The sequence below is a fragment of the Callospermophilus lateralis genome, chromosome 15 (assembly GCF_048772815.1).
Source record: "Callospermophilus lateralis isolate mCalLat2 chromosome 15, mCalLat2.hap1, whole genome shotgun sequence".
NCBI lineage: Eukaryota > Metazoa > Chordata > Mammalia > Rodentia > Sciuridae > Callospermophilus > Callospermophilus lateralis.
The window spans coordinates 71,173,718-71,197,075 of NC_135319.1; the positions used below are offsets into that span (position 1 = coordinate 71,173,718).

At 44.5% G+C, this 23,358-nt stretch overlaps 1 protein-coding gene across 1 annotated transcript in view; it reads left to right on the forward strand.

Moving 5' to 3' along the window:
- The window catches only part of Sorcs3 (sortilin related VPS10 domain containing receptor 3), a 567,524-nt gene that overhangs the window by 238,795 nt on the left and 305,371 nt on the right, over positions 1-23,358 (forward strand). Inside the window, exon 3 of the mRNA XM_076834163.1 lies at positions 10,522-10,621. Within this exon, the coding sequence (XP_076690278.1) occupies positions 10,522-10,621 (100 nt within the window). The remainder of the gene's footprint in view (positions 1-10,521; positions 10,622-23,358) is intronic.

Genomic DNA, 23,358 nt, shown 5'->3' on the forward strand with positions numbered 1-23,358 from the left:
GTATTTCAGCCTCACAAAGGGGAGCAGCAACAGTTCACTCTTGTGCTGGGGGCTTTCCACTGCTTCTCTCCTGGGTTAGGAGGAGTCAGGTATTGAAGTCCTCAGTCTTTGTTCTCCCCTGGTTGACCAGTAGGACTCTGATAGAATTGGCCCAGCGCAGAGGAACATCTGCTTTTTTCTTAGTCTCTGGAGCATTTTCGCAGTCAGAAGGGAATCTGTCTGTGTGACTCTCTCAGTTCCTGGAATGCATGTCTCAGCTTAGTATCAACCCTACATGGCATTACTTGGCACATTGGAAGAGTTAAAATAGACATCCAACTTAGTCCCTTGGCCTCAGAAGACTCTAGAAAGAAGCCTGCATACATGAAGCTAAATAATGGCATAGAACAACGGCAGAAGAGATTATGTCTCCAGAGAGCAGATACAGTGCCCTGTGAGAGTGACACACAGGGCCTGCTGGGAACCGGGAAACCACAGGCTGGAGGGACAGAGGCCTCATGGAGGAGGGTGCAATGAACAGAGTCACTCTTCTCCACAGGGCTGGCTGCTTTGGGAAGGGAGGGGCTTGCATCAGTGCATCCCGTAATTTATGAAAGCACCGAGTGTGTGCAAGACATTTTGTTATCACCAAGGAGAAAAATATTGACAAATGAATGGGACAGAGGGTTGGCAGGGAGGTGATGTGAAGACTACCTCCATTCCTGTTCCTCTATGAGGAAGGAGGCTGTGCGTTTTGTCCTGGAGGCTTCTGGATGTGCACACAGACATAATTACACATGTGGTCTAGGGCCCCGGCTGGCTGCAGGGATTCTTAAAGGAAAATGGTAAACATCTACTCTCTAGACAGGGATGCCTTCCTGAAACTGTCTGGAACCTTCTAGTGTGAGCCTCATTATTTTTTTCCTCAGGAAAACTTGGTGAATAAAGTTGAGTCCATTTTCCCTAGACTTTAATTTGTAAGTGCCGACCACCTGCTGGAGGCTGTCTTTGATTATGTGTAGCTTGCAATCCTTCTCCCCCTCCTGTGCCTTTTGGAAGTTTGTTGCTGATGCCTTGGGGAATGAGATGGCGGATGCCTGTCCACTGGTGGTTATGTGTCTATAATGCAGCTGCTGTCTGCCCGGAAATGCATGGACATTGTCCTCTGGTGATGATATTGTTGGTCGATCAGGGGTCTCCCAACAACTGACAGTGAAATGAATTCCCTGATATTAGGGCTATTTAAGCATCACAGAAATCCTATGGAACAATATTTATATTCCCTTTGAGCAGATATGAAACACGAGACTTATGTAATTAGCCTGAGGTTCCACAGGCTGGATTTGAAACCAAATCTGCTTGACTCTGAAATGAATCCTCTTATGATTATGTTGCTCTGCCTTTTTGAATCCAAATGCTTATCTATAATAGGATTCCCTTGCAGATGTGTTAATTTACTGATCTGCATTGTGACTACTCAGTAACAATCGCTTTATTGCTGTGATTTTTAACTACACCAGTGTTACATGGATACATTTTTGTTTTAAAACATTTCATGTTACAAACAAACTCAAGTTCTTATAGCCATCCCAACCCAGTTCTCTATCAGAGGTAAACCTCATTTACCAGTTATTTGTGTTTTTATCTAGATTTTTATATGCATTTTTATGTACACTTACATAATACTTAGTGGAAATATGTTGTTTTGTCGCATCCTAATATACTGTGTATGTGCTCAATATATTATTTTTCAGGAGGCTTTTTAAAAATTTTAGGACTATACCTTAGGGTTTTTTCCAGGTCAGTAACTTTAATATTTACCATATTCTTGAATACTAATATATATCTGGTCTTTCCCCTAATGACTGTCATTCCATTTCACATGAAAAAACCTGTAGTGATTTATAGGATGTCATACCTTCTTAGAAGTCAGTTTCTTTCTTTCTTTTTCTCTCTACAGTAGGGCTTCCTTCCTTCCCTGTATGATACAGACAGGCCTCTTGACTTCCAGGTTGGGTTTTTTTGACCTTCTTGAATCCTATTGAATATAACAACCCAGGAAGCCTGTTTTCTGAACTAAACTGCTTTAGTGAGTTTGGATGGGTTCACACAGGGATCTGCATGTTGGTCGCACCCTATATACCTCTGTCTTCTGTCGTAGATGAGGTACAGTCTGTAATGGTGCTACTGCTGGGTCCACATTTACCTGATCTAAACCAGGAATTCTGCAGGATTCTAGAAGGCTAACCTCCAATTTTCTGCATTTAGAACATGGTGATGGCTCTCATTCCACTAGCTGGTTCAGGAGGAAATAGAGATGAATTAATTATCTTATATCATTGTGCTGCTCTTTGTGAGACTAGATAATGCGGCCATGGAGTTCTACGTGAGAGGAGGTCCCTGGGAGCTGTGTGAGCTCTGTCCTGGCAACAGCCTGCCTGTGGTTTTTCTAAAGCAGAGTGGGACCAGTACACATTCGGAGAATGAAGCTGTTTCAATCGCTTGCTTTTGGCTTGAGGTCTGGAATTAGTTATCTGTGGTCAAGCTGGGCTTCTACCATTGCAAAGATACAGTTGAATGTGGCTTTGGGCACTGGCCCTCAGATGGAGAGGGAGCAGGCCAGAGGGAAGTATCCGTGGTTTTCCATCACAAATAATCTCTGGGCAGTGTTTGTCTGGCACTATGCTGTGGATACTCTTGACCCTGACCTTGGAGTGGGCTGTGGCTTGCCACACACTGGAGCCCCTAATTGACTGTGGGCTTGGATTGTTGTATCTTAGTGCAGTGCATACAGCCGAGTGGCTGGGGGCTGCTTCTCAAGACCTGGTACTTTTAAGTATTATTCTGTCTTGATTCCCAGGAGCTGGACCATATTGTTCTTTCATGTTCACAATTGGAAACAGTGGCCAATAGTCCTCTAATGATTTATTGAGCATCCATGTGCCTGACCTCTGAATAAGTATAAGGAGTATAATAAATCAGAAAAAGAAAACAAGGTGATTGCCCTAAGAATAATATAATCTGAGGTATACATAAAAATGACAGCCATAGGCATTTATGGAACAGGGCTTTTGACAGATGCAAGGTGAGGTGTCTGACTCCTCACTATTGAATATGAACTGCAACTTCGGTGTCTGAGTTGAGGTTCAGAGATGTGCACAGTTGTGAGTTCACTCCAGTCTTGCTTTCTCTTCTTAGAGTCATGCCCTGTAGTCCCAGACCCTAAAAGAATTTCATTTCTTATTTTGCTTTTAAAATTGTATAAAAGAACAGAAGCACTCAACACATATTCAGAGAATAAATAGGGAACTCCTAGGTGCTGTTGATATAAATGCAAAAGAGGATGTGGGCTGGAGTTGTAGGAAGAGTCTTCACAATGCAATCAGTGCTGGTGTTGGGAGTCATAAAGGAGAAAGTCCTGACAATAGCCTCCATGAGAGAGGGAAATGGGAGGCAGAGAAGGCAGACAGACCATGGTAGTCTTGAACACCAGGCAGGACAGGCATTTGACCTGATGTGGCATCCAGGCAGGGATGGAAGAACTAGGGCCTCAGTGATCCTGGAAAGACTCTTGGGAATTTGTCTTAGAGTCAAAGCAGTGTTGGGGCCTGGCTGGGGCTGGATAGAGGTAGGGGCTGTCATTGCAGTCAGCTAGAGTGGTGGCTGTCAAATCATATCCCTCTGTTCTTGCACATGCAGTCTTCCTGGAACACAGCCACACCTGTTCACTCAGGAATTATGTTAAATTTGTTTTGGGTTACAAGATACAGTTGAGGATAACAGCTTCTCAATTTACCATGGGGTCCCATCATGATAAATTCATTGTAAGTGGAAAATGTCATAAGCAAAAAGTGCATTGAATACACCAAATGCAGGAGGCACCGATGGGTATGTTGTATATAGGATGGCATGCAAAACACAAATGAAATCTCCAAAAAGTGGTGGGACACAATGCCATTTGTTTCCCCTTGTGAGGACTGGATGCCATAGCTGGCTGCTAGTGCTCAGCCCCAGGAAAGAGTATGTGAGCACATGGCTGGGAATAGGTCAGATTCCAACTCTAAGTAAGGGTTCTTTTTAATGTGAGTCTCTTTTGCTCCATTTTGAAGTAAAAAAAATAGTAAATCAAATCATTGTAAGCCAGGGACCACTGTAGTTGTGGCAGAGGTTTACAAAACCTAAAATATTTACAATCTGGTTCTTTTACAGAAAAAAAAAATCTTTGCCAACCTGAGCTACATCTACTCATAAATACCAGAAATGAGAAGCCTGGTATGTGGTAGTTGTTATAACTGATAGATATGAGATAACAAATGCACACAATGAACAAAAAAAATGCTAACAGGAAGGGTAACTATCACGGCTGTAGTCACTTGCTGGTTTTAGAGTCCGTCACACAGAAAGGAGTCCAATAAGAAGAAGCAAAGAGACTAATAAGAGACTTAAGCGGTGAGGATGACTTAGTTTTCCAGAGTTCAGGGTCAAGAGGAGGAGAGAGAGAAGGGGGCACATGTAAACAAAGAGAGTGATAACAGATTCTGAGGAACAGTGTGCTCGCTCTGATGCAGAACATCTGGCAGCCCCCTGAGAACTGGCAGAGAGCCTTCCAGAGCCCTCTCACCTCTGGCAGGAATGTGCATTGGGAGCAGGGGTGCTGGGCTGCAGCTCAGCTCCATCAACAGGCTGACTGGGGTACAAAGGCAGAAAGTTTTTCTTGTTTTAAATAGCAGCCATATGCTGGTTGCCAGCCCACCATCTTCATCAGAAGATCATAAGGGGAGTGGGACTTTGCTGGGTAGATAAAAAGTAGCCCACGTTCATACCTCAATTTCTGCTATTGTCACTGGGAGCCTAGTAGAGGAACCAGGGGCTGGGCAGGGCCATTGTAGACTGACAAGTGCTGAGGCCTTCTGAATGCCTGTCAGGAGGAGACAAGGGCTTAGGTGGCTCCGACTAGGAGCCAGGATCCCAGAATAGCCCCATGCATCCCTGAAAAGTTGGAGAGGTGGGTGGGTGGACATCCCATCCACGGGGCAATGTCAAGTACCTGAATAGTGTGAGTGATCAGCCAGAAGATGCACAGGCCCCTGAGCAAGGAGAGGAGCCAAGGAAGAGAATTGTCTCTTTGGAGTTGCCACCTCTTTGGAGAAAATGTTGTCAATAACCAGCAGGGGAGGAGTTTCACATACAGTATGACACCATGATTTCACATGAAGGTGTCTCCTCAGAAAAATTTATTTACACAAACGCATAAAAAGTCTTGTGTAGCCATGATATTCATTGTAGCATCATTTGTAATAGCAAATTTTTTCTAGAAATTTTTATTTTTTAATTTTATTTATTTATTTTTTTATTGGTTCTTCTTTCTTTTTCAAATATTTATTTTTCAATTATAGTTGGACACAATACCTTTATTTATTTGGTTAGTTATTTTTATGTGGTACTGAGGAAAAAACCCAGGACCTTGCACATGCTAGGCAAGCGCTCTACTGCTGAGCCACAACCCCAGCGCCTTTTTTTAGGTATGGAAAAAGGAAAAACAGTGGGATGAATCTGACATAACTTTCCCATGTCCATATAATAGCAAATTTTAAAAAGGAAAAAAAAACCTAAAACATTTCTAAGTGGTTGAATGGAGAAGTAGACAGTTTATTCACAAGCTGAAATGCTATACAGTAGTTTAAATGAATGAATTATTGTTAGGTGTGTCAACATGGGTGTATTGCAAATATTGAATGTTGGGTTAAACGACCGTGCTGCAGCACATAGATCTTAGGCAATAGCATTTACGAAAATGTAAATGTACTCAGAAAGGTTATTTTTCAGGTGAACACAATCAATTGTTAAATCTTGTCAATGCCATGTAATTGCCAACTCATTGTGCTTTTCTGTGTGTTTGAAATAATTCATAAAAAATACAGAAAGAAAGAGAGAGAGGGAGACACACATGTACGTGCACAGGCACGCAGGGCAGTGGAACGGAGCTGGAGGAATCAGAGCCAAAGCTCAGAAGCCAGAGCCCTGTGTCTGTGTGCATCTCACGCTGTCTTCCAGGTCACCTGTGTGCACTGAGCAATTCAAAATGGAACCTGGCATAGTGCCAGGCCCATGGGGTCGGGGGTGCCCTATGCATGTGTGTCACGGATCTAGCCATCTGAACATTTCAGGTTTGTGAACCTACTGTCAAAGTTTGGGAGGCTGTAGTTTTTCAATAGGCAGGATGAGCCTATTTCTTCTCTAAGTGACCCCCCTTTCCTGGCAGATGTCTGGATCCCCAAGTAGAGGATAGTTCGCTTTTTTTTGTTAGAGTGAATTCTGCAGGTACAGTTGTCTCTGGCTATGAGGCCACACCTCTCTGCCATCTGCCCCTCACCTCAGGCCAAGTGGGCCCACAGGACACTGTGGTCAAAGCGCTGTGTGGTGTCCATGCTGGCAAGGACAGAGTCAAGGGCACCTTTGATTCCACAGGCTCACTGGCTCCTTGAGGTGGGTTCAATGAACAGCACTTGCTTCTGTCAGAATGAATGAGCAGAAACTGCCGGAGGCCTGGAGGAGGCTGAGACAGAGAGAGCTTCCTTTATTGGGAAGTCCCTACTCTCAGCAGCCACTTTTGGAAAATAGCAAAGTCAGTGTGAGTCTGTCGTGCAGCTTGCAGCAAGAGAGAGCGTACACATGGTGCTAAGCATACTTCCTTTGATGAGGGTTATTTAGATTCTAGAAGAAAGTTTGTTGTGACATCAGTCATGCAGGGAGCCCTGAGAATTTAGCTCTTACAAGATGTTTGCTATAGATAGTATGAGGAAAGTCTCTTCATCGGAAAACAGCTTAGCACTATGTTGGTGAGATAATAAAATTTAAGGTACCGAAGGGGCTGTATGATTATCTGAGTTAAACCTCCTGCAGTAATGATAGAATGGGACTTGACAAAGATTCTCTTCTCCAAATTCTGGTCAGGCTCTTCTGAGCTCTTTTTTTTTAATGAGGCCCCAACCTTGGGCATGTTCTCAAGAGCCCAATTTTAGCAAGAATCCTGCTAAGTCAGGTTTGTCTGAGAATCCCCTAGCCTTGATATCTGATCAAAGTCGTCATCCTCCACTGTCCCCCAGGTAACATCTGATCACCCTGGCTTGTGTTTAACAAGAATCCTATTAGGATTATTAGGAAAGAATTACCCTACTCTGTCCGTAATTTTCTATCCACCGACCCTGCCCCCCGTTCCTTGACTATAAATTTCACTTTTCCTTGTTGTATTTAGAGTTGAGTCCAATCTCTCTCGGCTACTGCAAAAACCCCATTGCAGTGGGCCTTATATGTGTTGCAGTGGTCTTGAATGAAGCCTACCTTACCATTTTAACAAGTGTCAGAATAATTTTTTCTTCCACAGGTTTAGAGAAGGGGCTTGTCCAGGGAAACACTTTGAGTCATTTTAGAATCAGCCCTAGAGTCTGATTTTCAGATTTAATGTTCGGTGTTCCTTCTCCATACATGCTGTCTTTATGCCTTAAGGAACATAAATCAAAAAATAATTCATTCTATAAAAGATTTTATTTGGATTAATAAAAGTATGCAACTGACAGCCTCTAAAGATATGGTTTGTCTCCTGCTCTGCCGCGGTGAACACCATTTGCCCAGGGCGGTGGTTGATTGGTCATTTAACATTAATTCTAGTATGAGTGAATTACAGAGCCTTCCTTGGCAGTAGACACTGCTGGACTGTTGTGCCAGCATCCAAAGTATCAAGTGTGTTTCCTAGGCGTGGCTATTTGTTGAGTTACCACTAACTTTAGTAGTTGGGTAAAAACTTGTATGTTTGGAAAACCTCATTCACTCATTCATTCGCTCTCATAAGCAAAGACTAAGCAAGCAATACAAAAGCCAACTTATTTTGTACTTTCTTTGCACGTAAGGGAGTCACAGTCAAGGGGGAGGTCTCAGAATAAAGATAGTGCCACTCAAATGACAGGATAAGTGCTAAAATAGAAATATGTGCCAAGGGCCATGAGAACACACAGGAAATTGTGTTTAAACTCCTAGTAGGAAAGTGAGAAGGGCCACAGGGTTAGAGTTAGATGTTGAAAGCTGGAGAGAAATTCGCCAAGAAGAGGAAGTGGGGGATGGTTGGTTCCGGCAAAGGGAATGAGAGGTGCAGAGGTGGAGGGCAGTGGAAACATAGGACATGTTTAGAAGGGTTTAGTGAGGCTTCTGAGAGGGATGTAGAGGAGCAGGTGGCTGGAAATGGATCTAGTGAGAGAGGTCGAAGCCAAATTTTACACGACAGTGCTTGTAAGATGAAGCTGGACTGCACACATGTAGTAGTTGATTATTCCCAAGGAGCAAGGTGGACGGATCTGGGCCATTGAAATACAACCTGTTCACAGCATGAGGATGGAGAGGGAGAACACCTGAGTTGGGGGTTGTTGCAAGACCAATGGCATGAAAATGGAAAGGACACTAGGGACTGAAATTATTTAGAAGACAGATCTTTAAGAGTCAGAGTCTGAGCTGGTTTTGAGAGATAAAGGCAAAAAGCAAGATTGGGAGTGGTTCCCAGAGCCCTGTGCCTGATGTATGCAGGAGACAGAGCATGAGGATTCAGCTTTTGGGGGTCTGAGTATTAAAATTAGCAGAACTGATGCCCCTGTGGAACTAGTAGCTTAAGGAAGGAATTGGAGATCCTGAAATTTGTTTATTCAGTGAGTGAGCTGGCTGTGTGTGATGCATAAGGCCTTGATCTGTACCTTTTGGGGAAAAAAAGAAATGAACAAGTGCCTTTTAATTTTCATTTGTTATTTTAACATTTCAGTCATTTCCATTTATCTGCATCCTGTTAGGAGCTTTGCCATGTGTGGTATTTGTTTTGTTTTTTATCCTTTCAAAAATTTTTAAGAATTATTTATTTATGTACATATTTATTTATTTTTTACATCCTTATGAGTGTCACGTGAGATTAAAGTATTCCCATCTTTCAGGTAACCTGAGGCGCCAGCAGGTTAAGTGACTTTCATCTGGTCATGAGAAGAGAGCTGCAGCTCTAGGAATGAAATAGATTTGCTGTAGCCAACGTTCACATTCCTCCTTATCCTAGTCCTTAGTGATGTTCCTTACCCTTGAGGAGTCTACCTTGTGGTTGGGGAAACAGAAAGTAAAGGAAATGATCATGACCCTGTTGTAGAGTTAGCAAAGAGGCAGAAGGATGGGGGAAATGTGTACTGGTACAGAAGAGAGGTGAATGGTATGGGAAGAGGGCTAGGGAAGCCTTCCTTAGCAGGGAAGGTGAGGGTGGGCATTGTAGCTTCATGCTTGAAGACAAGGAATCCGTCAGGTTGCATGGAGGTGGAGATAAGTCATCATGTAATTCTGCTAACTAGTCTTCTCAAGCTAAACCGTGGCCTAAAGCGGGATCACAGTAGAGAGGTAAGGTGGATAAAGTCTCAAAGAAAGGGCAGGAGTGGGTGGTTCCAACATCAGGTGGAGCCAACATCAGGGGAGGCTCAGATCCAGAGTCAGGAACTGAAAGAGAGGCACAATACAGATGGTCACGTGGTCATTTGATCCCAGAAAAACTAAGTTGATCTCTAAAGCCTGAGTTGGAGAAGTGTCTCAAGTTGAGTTAAGGGAGGTGGGAAACTGAAGACATGGGTGGTCTGGAAAGAGGGAGGTGTGTGGTGGGTGGGAACGGGACTAAGTGGAAAGTGTGGATAGATAGGTGGCCAGTCACATCCCACTGTTTGCCACCTTTTCTCCATTTTCCACCATGGGAGGGCAGGATGCAAGAGAAAGAGTCAACAGAGGCTTGCCTGCCTTTGTTCCTTGAGCCTTTACCTGTGTTTTCAGCAGTGAGGCCAATCCACTAGAAATCAGGCTTAAAGGAGGAGCAGGTAGCCCAAAGGATAACTAGGTTAGGATGATGAACTGCCAGAAGCAATTCCCTGTCACTGACTTTTCATGGTGGACCACCATGGACCATTGTTCCTAAAGGTCTCTAAAGCATCGGACCTTCTGTCCAGCAGGGTCTTATTGGGCCATTGGACTGCACAGAGTCTTGAGCACTTCCTGTTTCTATGAGGGACCCCTTATTTCAGGATTGGTAGAGGAAGTGTAAAGTTGATTGCACTCTGTGACCTCAGGAGACAGTCTGGCCTCTTTCCCTGTGGCCTTCACTCCCCACCCTTGTATGGGGGGCTGGTTGGAGGGAATTTATGCCCCTGCTCAGCACCCTATAGAGAGCCACAGAGTGAGCCTTATGGGAGGCAGGCAGTCTCCGGTGGCTCCTTTTATCGTACAACTTCACAAAGGGCAAAAAAGTAGGTCTCTGTGAAAGACTAGGAGTGAAGGGGAGCAGGCTCAGGTAGTAAGCAGGTGCATTAGTCTAATTGCTCTTCTCAAATTAATGGGGCTTTTTATCTCTGAAGAACACTTTTAAGCACTCATGTGATTTGGGAACAAAGATACAGGTCAGGGGACAGCCTGACTCCCCTTTAAACACAAACCCCATTTGATAAAACAATCTCTCTCTCTCTCTCTTTTTCTCTTTTACTGCAGGTCAACAGATTACGGCACCACCTATGAAAAGCTGAATGACAAAGTGGGTTTAAAGACTGTCCTCAGTTACCTCTACGTCAATCCCACCAACAAAAGGAAGGTAAGAGGCAGGGTCAGGAGGCCCTGAACTCTCCTGCTGAGTAGCAGGGCTGCTTAGGGCCAGGAGTTAAGAAAAAGCCCAGTAATCATGGAGTCACTTACAGAGTGCCTGATTTGTATGCCCAGAACTTCACATACAGTGTAATTCTAACAGCCTGGAGAGGAACAATAATAATAATATCAACAGCAGCAGTACAGCCACTTGTGAAATTATATAGCATGTAAAGGGTTCCCCTGTGCCAGGCTCACTGCTGAGTGCTTTGCATGTCTTACCTCATTTGTGCTAACAAGGAATCTATGGAGTAGACATGATTCTTATCCCACTTCACAGGTAAAGAAGCTGAAGCTCAGAGACACTAAGTAATACTCCAGCTTGAATCAGACAGTAGTAAGCAGCAGACCTAGAATTCAAGCATGGGTCTGCTGGATTCTGACTGAGTCTTTGCACAGCCTCCACCTTGGTCTAGTTTCTGAGAGAACCTTATTCATAGGGAGCCCCTTCTTGCCAGGGGAAGGAGAGGTGGCTTCTGGATCTGCAACTTTATCCTGAGTTAATTCTGAGCCAGAGGGCAGTGCTGGTTCTCTGGTTTTCTTTCTTTGGGACTAGCAAGCAGGGTCACATCATCTAAGGTCAGGCCTTGGCCATGGGGACCTACTAGGAGGAGGAGGCCTGGATTCCATGGAGCAATGGTTGGTTATTGCAAATAAATACTGTACCATGTATTGAATTTGGGTAAATGTGATCTTTATCAGCTAGGAAAGTTCTCCTGTTTTGAAATTTAGGCAGACCTGCACCAAAATGGCCATTTAAAGGCTATTTCAATTTTTCTAAAAAGCTAAAAAAAAAAAAAAAATTTACACTTTCAGGCTTTCCTCTTGCAGTTCAATCTCATTTCTCAGTAGTTTTGCAAACCCTTCCTCCATCCAGGTCAGCTCAGGAGTGAACTTCCACACACAGTGCACATATCTCTGATCCCTCATTCCAACATGGTAGAGTCCAGACTGTGGCTGAGAATGATTACTTATGCAGTTCAACACAGAGCAGCTCTGACTCCAACCCCTAGCATCTTAACATACATCCCATCTCTTCTCCCCTCAGTGCCCCCTACATACCCACAGCAAGGAGAGGAAGCAGAATTGCTGGCTCCTGGTTCAACACCAATGATGGATTATCCTAAAGGTCCAGCCAGATCCAGGGCGTCCCAGACCCCCAGACTATGCCATTGGCCAAATACCAAAGCCTTGATTATTAGGATGGCTGTGGAGACCCCTGTTACTGGGTTTAGTTGAGCAGTTAGTTTTCCGGGTCTCAAAGGGTTGTCATGTTTACATTTTCAGTATTGTTATTTTGAGTTATAGGATTTAGAGCTGGAAGGGATTATACATTTCATCTATTCGTTTGTGAACTGTGACCATGTTGCAAATGTGAGTCAAGTTCTAGGCCTCCTCTTAGAAACTTGTCTCTGCCACACAAGTTTTCATATATAATGAAGAGTTTGTGAACACCCCAAATCCCATCCAAGAGTCCAAGATGTCAATGGAGTCTTGGTTAAGGATCATCCATCTAGCTGGGCATGGTGGTGAACACCTGTAATCCCTGCAGCTCGAGAGGCTGAGGCAGGAGGATCACAAGTTCAAGACAGCCTCAGCAACTTACTGAGGCCCTACATGACTTAGGGAGACCCTGTCTCATAATGGAAAAAAAAAGGGGGGTGGGGTAGGGATATGGCTCAATGGTAAAGCACCTCTAGGTTAAATCCCCAGTACCAAAAAAAAAAAAAAAGAATCATTTTACAGATGAGAAAACTAAATCCAGAATGCCCTTGTGTCTAGGTAGAAAAAAGAACCAGGATCTGAACTCAGAACTCTTGATGCTCAGCAAAGAGTTATTCACATAAGCCTATACTTTTCACCTTTTCTTTCTCTTGACCCAAGGGGTCAAAATTGCTCCGTGATCTAGAACTAGCAGCTGGTACTAGTTTATGATGGACACATGATGAAAGTTGACTGAATAGAGTCAGTGATAATCTGTATTAATTCTCCCTCCACCCTCATCTCCTCAATGAGGAGGAAGCTGAGGTCCACCCAGGTCACTCAGCTCATTAGTGGCAGCTCATCTCATGACTCCCACTCTGGTTTTCTTCCCATCTCTTCATGATGACTTGGGGTCAGATGGAGCCCCAGGGGGAGTGTATCTTTCTCGGGGAGCAGGAACTGGGTGTTTGGCACATGGTGATGCCCATTAGCTCTGATCTCTAACCTCTATCTGGACAACAGAAAGGCCAGTCATATTTTCATGGAGGTGACAGATGAGCTGGTTTTGGAGGATGTTCCTCTGTGGCACAGGTAGGGTCACTCCTGCTCACATCTAGTTTAGTTTCCATCTGTCCTGTGTGTCGCTTCTTGGAAACAATCATACTGATGCCTCTTTTGGTCCTTTGGCTCTTTTCTTCTGCTCCTGACTGTCAACTCTCCTTAGTGCAACTTATAAGTTCTTAGAAGTGAGAGAGAGGAAGGACAAGTAAAGTCTGGTGCTGTGGTCTGGAAATGACCAGCACAGAAATGCAGTCCCCATTTGTCCTTCTCCAAAGTGACAACCAGGCAATGGGCTTTCTGAAGCAATTTCTCACAGGGATTATTGCCCAGTAAACAGAATTCAGGTCTATTTTACTCATCTAATCTGAGCAACAAAAACTAAAGTACAGCGAACTGCCACCCAGAAAGTCGACAGTACACACACACACACACACACACACACACACACACATACTCAGATTGGGGAAAGACAAATGACAGGCTGATGTTATGGAATATATATATATATAAATTAATGTTTATAAGGACCCTGAATGATACTAAAGTGTTTTTTGAATCATCCTAGGAAAGATGAAATTAGATCTGTTTCATTGCACCACGTGGCTTAGATTGTATTTGGAGACTCAGGATGAGAATGACACATACATTCTAGATGATAGCTTTGTCTTAGAGTGTTGGGTTTAGCAGGACTCCCCTTTCTCCACCCTCTTAGGCAAAATGACAGGTTGATAGAAATGAAAATGTTCTCATTTATTAATCGAGAGCTTTGCATCATTATGACTTTATAGTGCACTTAAAAGAAATCCTTCTTATATTTATCTGGAAGGGTAAACCTGTGGTCACCTGGATTCTTTTGATTCTTTCAGTACACAAATTATCTTTGGCTCCCCATGTTCACCAGCCACTAATGGCAGTGGGCTCCAGCAGATTTTTCAGTTAATCTTGTGGAAGCAGTTGCTTTTCACCTAATGAGTTATTTATTTAACAGATGGCTGCTGCTTTCCTTGGAGGCTATGAATACATCAGATGAGATCTGTTGCCCCTGGCAAAACAGTAAATTGTGCTTGTATTTATATAGTTGCTCCCAAAGCTAACTGTTGACTTTCTTAACACTTTTTTTTTGACAACATAAAATCTCCAAATACAGATAGCTAATAAGCCATTAGGTAGAAACAGAAGTGTTTACTTGCATGTAGTTTCTTTCTACCAGTAATACTTTTAGTTAGCAATAAGAGCACCTACTTTGCTAAACTCCTTTTTAGAAGGTTTAGCTGCATTGTTCTCTAATCTCTCATCCACTTTAGAAAGGAGGCACAATAAGGAAATGGACTCCAGTAAATTACTCCTGGGCCCTATTACCATACACAATGGATTTGAAACAAGCTTTCCCAGTGGCATTTTTTGGGGGGGGACAAATTAATCAAGATACATTCTGTAATGCTGGGCTTCCTTATGGGAATTGGGCTGTGGGCTAGTGGCTACTGTCTTTCTCACAGGCAATAAGCATGCTATATTATCATATTTCTAAATGAGGGTATTGATATGAAATGCTCAGAGCTGCTCCAGTTGGAGTTGTTCTAGACCATCTCATGGTGTGGTGGCATCAGCATTATTTTAATGACCTTGACCTGGCCTGACTGTATTTGACGTGAATTCTGCAACCCTGGCTTGTTGCCTTTCTCTGGTCATCAGCCTATTAGCTCATCACCTGGGTTTGAGCCCAACTTTGTTAAGGGAGCCCAGTATTGCTGGATGTTTTTGAGCTTGGCACTTTAAAGATGAAGAGCAGTGTTATTAGTTCTGGAAGCAGGAGTGTGTAGGGTTTGCCTCCTGGAGGAAGGACCCTGTTATGATCGGGGCTGACCTGTTTCTTCTCTTTGAAGGAGATTAAACATCCCTGGGTCCAAAGAATTCATTACTCTCGTTTGAGTCTTGTCCTCAAGCTCCTGCAGAATGGCAAGTGTCCACGTCAAGTCTGTGATGACCAGAGCTGTGGTTTGTACAGTCAGGCTGAGGACTGTGGCCTCTACCATGGAGGGTCTTGATTCCCAGGAGTGAATCTTTTTGAGAAAGAATCCATGAGTGGGCAGGGAAATGAAGGCATGTTGTGGTCTATTTGCTCTGGCTCAAAGGTGACTGCCACCTGCAGCTTTGGCAACAATGTGTTGGAAATGGCAGAGAGAATGCACAGGTCTGACTGCCAAGGAATGTGAGCGGAGTGTGGCAGAGTAGAAGTGAGTTGCCTCTAGTGTGTGGTGGGGGCCACCTGGTCTGCCATCAGATTAGAATGATACCTTCTTTAGGCTGAGCTCTGATATGTTCCAGACATAGTGCTAAGTTCACTAATCTATACTCTTTTTTTTTTTTTAAATTGTCACTACTATATACTATTTTTTTAAAAAATAATATTTATTTTATTTCTTAGTTTTAGGTAGACACCGTATCTTTATTTTATGTTTATGTGGTGCTGAGGATCAAACCCAGAGCCTCAAGCATGCTAGGTGAGCACTCTACCACTGAGCCACAACCCCAGTCCCATTATATACTCTTAAATTTCACTGTGAATCCCTTGAGCCTGTAGCTTCATCTTTCTTTGACAGATGAGGAAACTGAGGCTCAACAGGTAGCCCACTTGCTTTTTGTAAAACTCTTAGTCAAATGGGGGTCCAGGATCCTCATTCATCTCTGACTGTAGAAGCTAGCTGCCACAGCACAGGTACCAAGAGCAGGTGAGTTGTAGGCCTCCTGCTATTAGGAGTCACCTGTTGCCTGGCATCTTCTGCTCATTAGTGATAGAGGATTAGCAGCTTCTCAGAGGAGGAGGGAGTGTGAGATCCTCCATTCCTAATTGATTTGCCATGAGAAGGATAATTACTTCCAGGCTACCCTGCAGAAATACAGTGGGAATTACCAGTCAGATTTCTCCCATGAGCAAGCCTCCCCTGTCAAGCTGTTGACGGAGTGCTGTGTGTGGGGTCGGCGCTGGGTGCTGCCTGCGTGGTTCTCCAGGTACAGCAGTGAAAACCCGAGCTCTCTTTAACACCTCAGGGAAACCTCTGAACAAAACATAACACAGAATTTTAAAGTGTTGGACTCCCGCTTTCTCTGACCCCTGTTTCCCAGGATTGTTGGAGGGTCAGGGAGAGTAAACAGCAGGCTAGTACTCCTTCCACCCACAGATATTGAAGTCTCTTATGCAAGTCAATGCAAGGGGGAAAAAATGTACATGGAAAGGTAATTTGAGGCTGTTAAGCAATCTGTTAAGTGTGTAACTCTGAGCAAAGTGTTTTGAGGGGGAGGTTCCAGCTTTCAGAAATGTGCAATCCACCTGGGCAGACAGAATGCACATGGTAAAATGATCACATACGTAGACCCTGCAGCCTCAAGTTCCGCGCATGCAGGGGCCAGAGGGTACTACCAGGGAGGATGTGGGCCAGGCAGGGGCTCGGGAAGCCCTTCCATAAAGCCCTTCCACCATAAAGTTCCAGATAGCCATGATGTGAAAATGAGGGCCTGGGGTAGCCAGTTTTTTTGGACATCCTTATTATATTCTAATTTTAATAAGAGATTTTTTTGATATAGATTTTGTTACAAAATTTCTGTATTTTGAAATATTTTCAATAGATTAGGATGTGGAGATCAGGGTTTGGGTCTGGAAGCCTATATCAGATCTACTTTGATCCCACATTCTGGGTAATAAGTCAGTCTATGGGTGAAAGCTTGGTATTTGCAAAGTGTTCTTTAGGGCCAAAGGAGAACACTGCATAGACTTGCTTGCTGGGGATCAGTGCTGATTGGTCCTACTTGCTGGCATCCTGATTATAGACTGGAATCCAGGCTCCCCATGAGCCCTGTTACCTGACTCTGCCTCTGGTGCTGACCACAGGGAGCTTGGCCTCTGCTGCCCAGCTGCCTGCTTCCAGACGTTGGTGGGGAGGATGTGGCTCCAGAGCCTTTGGACTTTCAGGAGCCTCTCATTCTGCCTCACCCGGGAGGCATGCTGCCACCTTCTCTTTTTCCATCTTCTTCCCTGTCTCTTAAAACGAAACCTGCTGACTGCCTCAGAGATTGATTGTTCCACTGATGGAGAGAAATGGTCCCACTCTTGTTAATTCACAGCCATCTCGCTTTTCTTGCCTCATAAATTAACATAGTTACCAAGAGGCTAGAGCAACGTGTCAGGAGATGTGTTTAGAGGAAAATGTGTGAAAAGAAGAATGGAAGAAATAAAAGAATGGTACTTGGATCAAACCTCCTTTGTTTACCGATTCCTAGCCCCTATCTTTTTCTTCTTGGCATGTCCACCACCTCCCCTGTTCCCCCAAAGGGAAAGAATCAGACCTCATCAGGGGCTAAGAAGTCAGAAGAAAGGAGGATCAATGAGGGAAAGACACTTGGTTCAGAAGTTTCCATCTGCCTTTGCGAGTGTGACCCAGTGATGGAGAGGCCATGAAGCCTGGTTCGATTCAAACTAATCACTTAAAGGAAAAGGAATCTAGAGTAATTCTTGGAAATTCACTCTTTAGTCACAAAGTCCCTTTCTCAGCAAATATATGTATGTGGTTCCCTGTATAAATTACTGCAGCATGCGCTAGCCAAGAATTTATTTAAAGGCTCATTAAAATGATTACTAGTTTTTTCTTTTGCATTTTATTTGAAAATGGGAAGAATATAAACCTATAGCCTGGCTTTTCTCCAAAGTGCCCTTTAGGATTTGCATCGAATATATCATATTTTTAAAAATAAAGATAGAATTTGCACTAAGATTATCCATGCGTTTAAGAGGAATAATAAAAATTAACCACTTACTATACTTTTTAGAAGTTTGTTTGTCCAACATATTTTTTAATTGGTTTTTTATTGATTTGAGGTTTTATGTGTGTCGGTATGCATGTGTATAGAAGATTTTCCATAAAGAGTGTTATGGAAGCTTCAGAGCTAAAAAGCAATGAAAGAAAACCCCTTCTAAACTTTGGTTGGAGCTGAAGCAAGAATGCAAAAAAAAAGCAAACATTTGCTGGCACCTGAGATGCTAGTCCCATTTCACTGATGGGGTCATTTAATGGACTTCATTGCTCAATGACCTAGGAAAAGGGATTCCATTCTGGGTTAGATGTCAGTCTGGGGCACAGGGTAACGACTAGGACAGAGCTGGTAGTAGGAGCAGGAAGATGAAGAAACTACCCAAAGGAGAGGACGTTGTACTGCAGTTGAGGGAGAAGATAGCAAACCACACCTGATCACCAGTAGAGATCATGGGAATTCCATACTTCAAAGGCAGGAAGGTAGCACATCTGAAAGAATGGATGTGGCACTGAGCTTGAAGAAAGATGCCATCCCTTGGCATAGTCAGAGCCTTTGAAAGGCTGAGGCAAAAACTGAGCGGATTTTGAAAGGAAGTCTGGGATTTGGAGAAGGAGGGAGAAGAAAGAATGATCCCATAGATAAATGAAGGCAGGGGAGTTTTAGTGCGCATGTTGGGGTTGACAATTACAAATTGGAAGAGAGATCCAGCAGGGCTAGACAGTGTAGGTCACCAAAAGCTCAGAGCTGGAGTTGGTACTCAGGGAAGAAGGCATGGGGAGCCAAAGTGGGCTTCAAAGGAGGGGCTTCATAGCACCAGAACCTTGTGTCTGTCAGGAAGGCCGCCGACAGCCTCTTGGGCTGGGAAGAGCCCTAGTGAAGCATTCCATCCCAGCCTTGCTGGACCTTCCGGGCATGTTTTCCGAGCATCACAGACAGAAGCAATTTTAGCACAGAGCTTGAGAAGGCAGAGTGTTGTGTTCTTCCTAATGTTCCGGCGCTCACTTATATAGCAAATGGAACTCACTGCCCCTGAGGTAGATCTCGTTGTAACGATAACAACCACCACCACCAGAGAAAGAAATGACTCTATTTTTTTCTTCCTTGGTGAGCTCAACCAAGCAGAGAGATTGCTACTGGCAAGCACATCTTGCCCCTGGCCCGTCCCCCCATTACCGGTCCAAGGTCAGAATGACGGAAGTCAGCTCTCAGCACACATGCTGCTGGGGAGCATTTCTGGGTAATGAGGGGCAAGCATCCTGGGAGCCACAGGTCTGCCAAATGGCTCGGAGGCAGATTTGGAGCCAGTGAGGCTCTTTCCTCCACACTGGGGTCTGGGCTGGTTTTGCAGCCTATGACACTGGCCTCCGTGATGAATGGAGGCCTGAGTTGGTGCCAGCAGACCCATGTGGAGGGCCTCCTGAGAGCAGATGCGGACAGTCAGCCCTGACATTCCACAGCACGAGTTTAACTCAGAGAAATGGCTCTGACTGTCTTGTGATGACCAAACAGAGGAAAGAAATGATCTAGAGAGGATGAAAGTATGAGAAATGCACATGATTATCCCCCCTGCTGGGCTGCCAAAGATGGGAAAGAGTGGTGGTCAGTTTAGAACTTGATAGCCATTTCTGGTTCCTCGCTAGTACCCAGTGAGGTAGGAGGATGTGGAAGAAAGAGCTTCACAGTGCATCCCATACCTCACTGTGTGACCTTGAAACTATTATTTAACTTGTCTAAGCCTTAGTCTATCTTGGCTGCAAATGGGAACCTAATTATTACTACTATTATTTTAAAACAGCTTTGAGAATTAAATAATGCAATGCAGACAGAAGGCCTGACACAGAGGAGGTGCTCAGCAATCTGACTTCCTTTCCCCCAGTTAAATGCACCTCTCTGGCTTTTTCCTCTGCTGAATGACGTCTTCATTTCGAGGCACCTCATGCCTATCTACTTCTCCCTCAAATCAGCATCAGTCAAAGTTTTTCCAAATGAAAATTGCCCCCTCTGCATCTTTCTATTTCGGTCTCTATCCACCCTTCTCAGGAATCTATTAATAGTTTATATCTCATTTAATTTAAAAAGATGGTTGCCAAGCCCTGTGCAGTGGGTGCAAAGCAAGTTTCCACCCATATTCTCCCAAGCTCCATAAGGCAGGTAGAGCTGGTAGGACAAGAACTCCCATCCAGGTCTGTCTGCTCCAGAAACCAGACAGTCCCTCCACCATCGAATTCCCATGACACCCCACCTCCACCTGTGGAATCACCTCAGGTTCATTGCTACTTCTTGGTGTAGATTAGCCTCCTTGACAGCACACATTCATGGATCTTCTTGTGGGGTGGAGGGCACCGTGCAGGCATTTAAGGCTGGGCCCTGCACTGGAAGACATATTTAAGTGGATGTTCATTTGGGAGTGAGAGCTAGGAGAGAGGTGGTGGCTGAAGACCGGAGGAACCTGCAGTTATGGCAGCAACAACTGACCAAACATGGGGATCAGGACTCATACCTAGTCAGACATGAGAAAGATCAATAGTTGATCGCATATATTGAACACTTTTCCCATACAAAAAGCATATAGGTAAATGCTGCTTTCCTTGTTATACAAGAGAGAAAGAGAAAGAGATAGAGCTAGAAGAACCAGAGAGAGAAAGAAACCCATGGAAGTAAGAAGACTCAGCCCTCCCCGCTAGGCAGCAGCTAGGCCAGGACACCCATGCTGATTGCCCATCTTTGGAGCAGTATGTTCCGAAGACTGTGTCTTCTTGGCCTCCCATGACACAGATGGGTACCCTGACCTTCCAGAGCCTCTTTATGTATCTATAAAAGGAGGTTAGATATGGGAAGGGACGCGCTTCCTTCTAGTCCAATAACGTTATGATCCTGTGCTGTGAAGTTATGAAAAATGTTCCTTGCTGAGAAAAGATGTCCAAAGTGCTGCTGAGTTTTCTGAATCATAGGACAAACAATTGAGTGTGGTGAACAGGAGTAGTAAATAGCCTGTGGGGAAAGCCTCAGCTTTCAGTAACTGGTAAGAGTGAATGCCATGCTCTGGCATTTCTACTTGTTAGCCCTACAGGGAGGGGGCTGGCTGGGTTCTGGAGGGGTCCCTTTCCACTTGGTTAGGAGGCTGCTGTGTAGAGATCCTCATTCTGCCTTTCAGCAGCTATGGCCTGGGCACATTATTAAGCATTCCCAAGCTTCTCTCCCTCATCTATGCAATCAAGATGATACTACCTCAGGCTGGTGGGAGGATTAAATGAGAAGTATTTGCAGATGCTTAGCCATGATGACCATGGTACCCAGCTAGTAAATACTCCTTAATATCACTTTTATCTACATCGTAATCTCAAGAGACAACGAGCCACTATGAAGAAGAATCATTTCACGTTGGATCTGCTCATTTGGGATAGACACTCAGTTTGGGCATTTGTGACCCTCTCTTGGCATCCAGTGGTCTGTCTGGAGGAATACGGAGCAGGCAGATGACTCCAAGCTTGTTGGGTTCAAATCTCCCATCTTTCACAGATGAAGAGACCATGTCCCAGTTGGGGGAGCGACTTATCAAGGTTTCAGAGCCACTTAAGGGTAGAACTATGGTTTTGGAAATCAGACTTCTGCTTTCGAGCTTAGGCCTCTTCCTATGAAATTACATAGAAAGGCACTGCACAGCATAGGCAAACCTGGGCAGAAGACAGTGACAGCTAGGAGCTTTGATGTGCTCCTTATTTTGTCCAGTAAGCCTAGAGTTTCCAGGACAATGGAATTAGAAGAGGCCAGGTCAAGCTTTTGCATTGGGTTGGTCCTGTTGGGGAACCTACCCATGGACATGTGATCATGGATAAATAAGGTCCCCATAGTCAAGGTGGACTCAAAGCAGCCATAGGAAGCAAGATATAAAGAAAGTCGGAGTCAAGGTTGAAGATGGAGAGAATATCCAAATTGGAGAGGGTCTGTGTACATGCAAAGGGTGAGAGAAAAGGCCCCAAACAGGAAGACCAGCCTGAAGGTAAGAGACTGCTGGGATAGGAACCATGTCAGGCCATAGAGATCAAGGTAGGCCCAGGCCAGGGCTCAGGACTGACACTGAGGTCACTGGCACCTTTTGCTTTTGGAGGATGGTAGCAGAGAGGCACTTGACTGATTAAAACAGCCAGGTGGGGCCAGACAAGAAGGACAGTCACATAGGAAGAGTAGTGGAGAGATGGGGTGCAATTATCCAAAGTGGTCTTTGGCCTGAATCTTAGCTCTTCAATCATCTCAGAGGAAGCAGCAGAACACACACACACACACACACACACACACACACACACACACACACACACGATTCCCTGACTCCACTCTGGACCTTTGGAGAGGAGGGAACTGATAATGGAGGAGAAACTTAACACACAGAGTCGTTCTGGACACTGGACTTGGAAAAAATGGAACTGCTGGCTTCCTCATCTCAGTTGCCCCACCTTGATTGCAGATCATAGAGCATTAGCATTCCAGAGCTCAAGAGAGACCAGCCTTGTAGACATAAGGCTGTAAAAAGTCATTTCTCTGAGATTTCCTGGCATTAATGGCTTCTTGATATGGCTGTCTGGAAAACTCGTCTGGCTTCAGCTGGACCCTAAGCCATATTGTAAATGGTTGGGGGCACCTGCGCCATGCTCTTCTCTTGAGTGGCTATCAGAATTATTACAGCCTCCCAGCTGCTTGCACTTGGATCTATGCATGTTGAGTTTACCGTGGAGTCTCAGGGCAGGTATTTAGGGCCTGGACCCTCAACCCCTGGAAATGAGGAGGAAGGAAGGATGAGGAGGTGGGCTGCCACCCAGTTATCCTTTTAAAAATGATACAGTCAGAACATTTCATTTATCTTCAGGAACTTTCGCTTTGATCATGTCAGTCCTTACTTAGGTACCTTGAATCACTCCCCAGTGTCTATGGGAGAAAGTCTGCATGGTTTGTCTGGTAGAGCATGTGGTCCTGAGCTTACCTGTCCAGGCTTTTCTTTGACTTGCTCAATGGCATCACTTCTGGGCCAATGGACAAGTTTCAATTGCTCCAAATCTTTGGCCATTTTTCTTTCAAAGGGGATGATACCTCCTAATACCAGCTGGGATGCTTTGATGCTAGGTCATACAGAAAACCCTGCTGCACCTGGCAGAAGCAGGGGAAATGTGTTACTTTTCATGATAAAGTTGAAAAGCAAGTAGCTGCAGGTGGATAATTCTTTGGTTCAGTGTCATTGTCAAGGACACCGTTCTTTGACTCCTTTTACTCTTTAGTTCTTGTCCTCAGGCTGATTTCCATACAATGGATATGTTATGGGTGTATGGGATTGTTGCACACGGTCTAGCATCCTACCCAGAAATGAAAATATCTGGAATAATGAGACAGCTCATTTTCAAATAAAGGAGGGCTTTCCAGAGGCCCACAGCTCCCAACAGTGCATTATGCCCAGGCTAGGACTTACCATGCAGGCTGGGGGAATCAGTGTGGGCCACACACATGTCCACATGGAATGGGATACTGCAACAAAATAAGTGTTGTTAGGAAGGAAAAAGGAGTGACACAAATAGAAATTGTGTTGGCAACTAATGAAGCCTGCCAGACTGCCTCCTGGGGTCTTTTGAG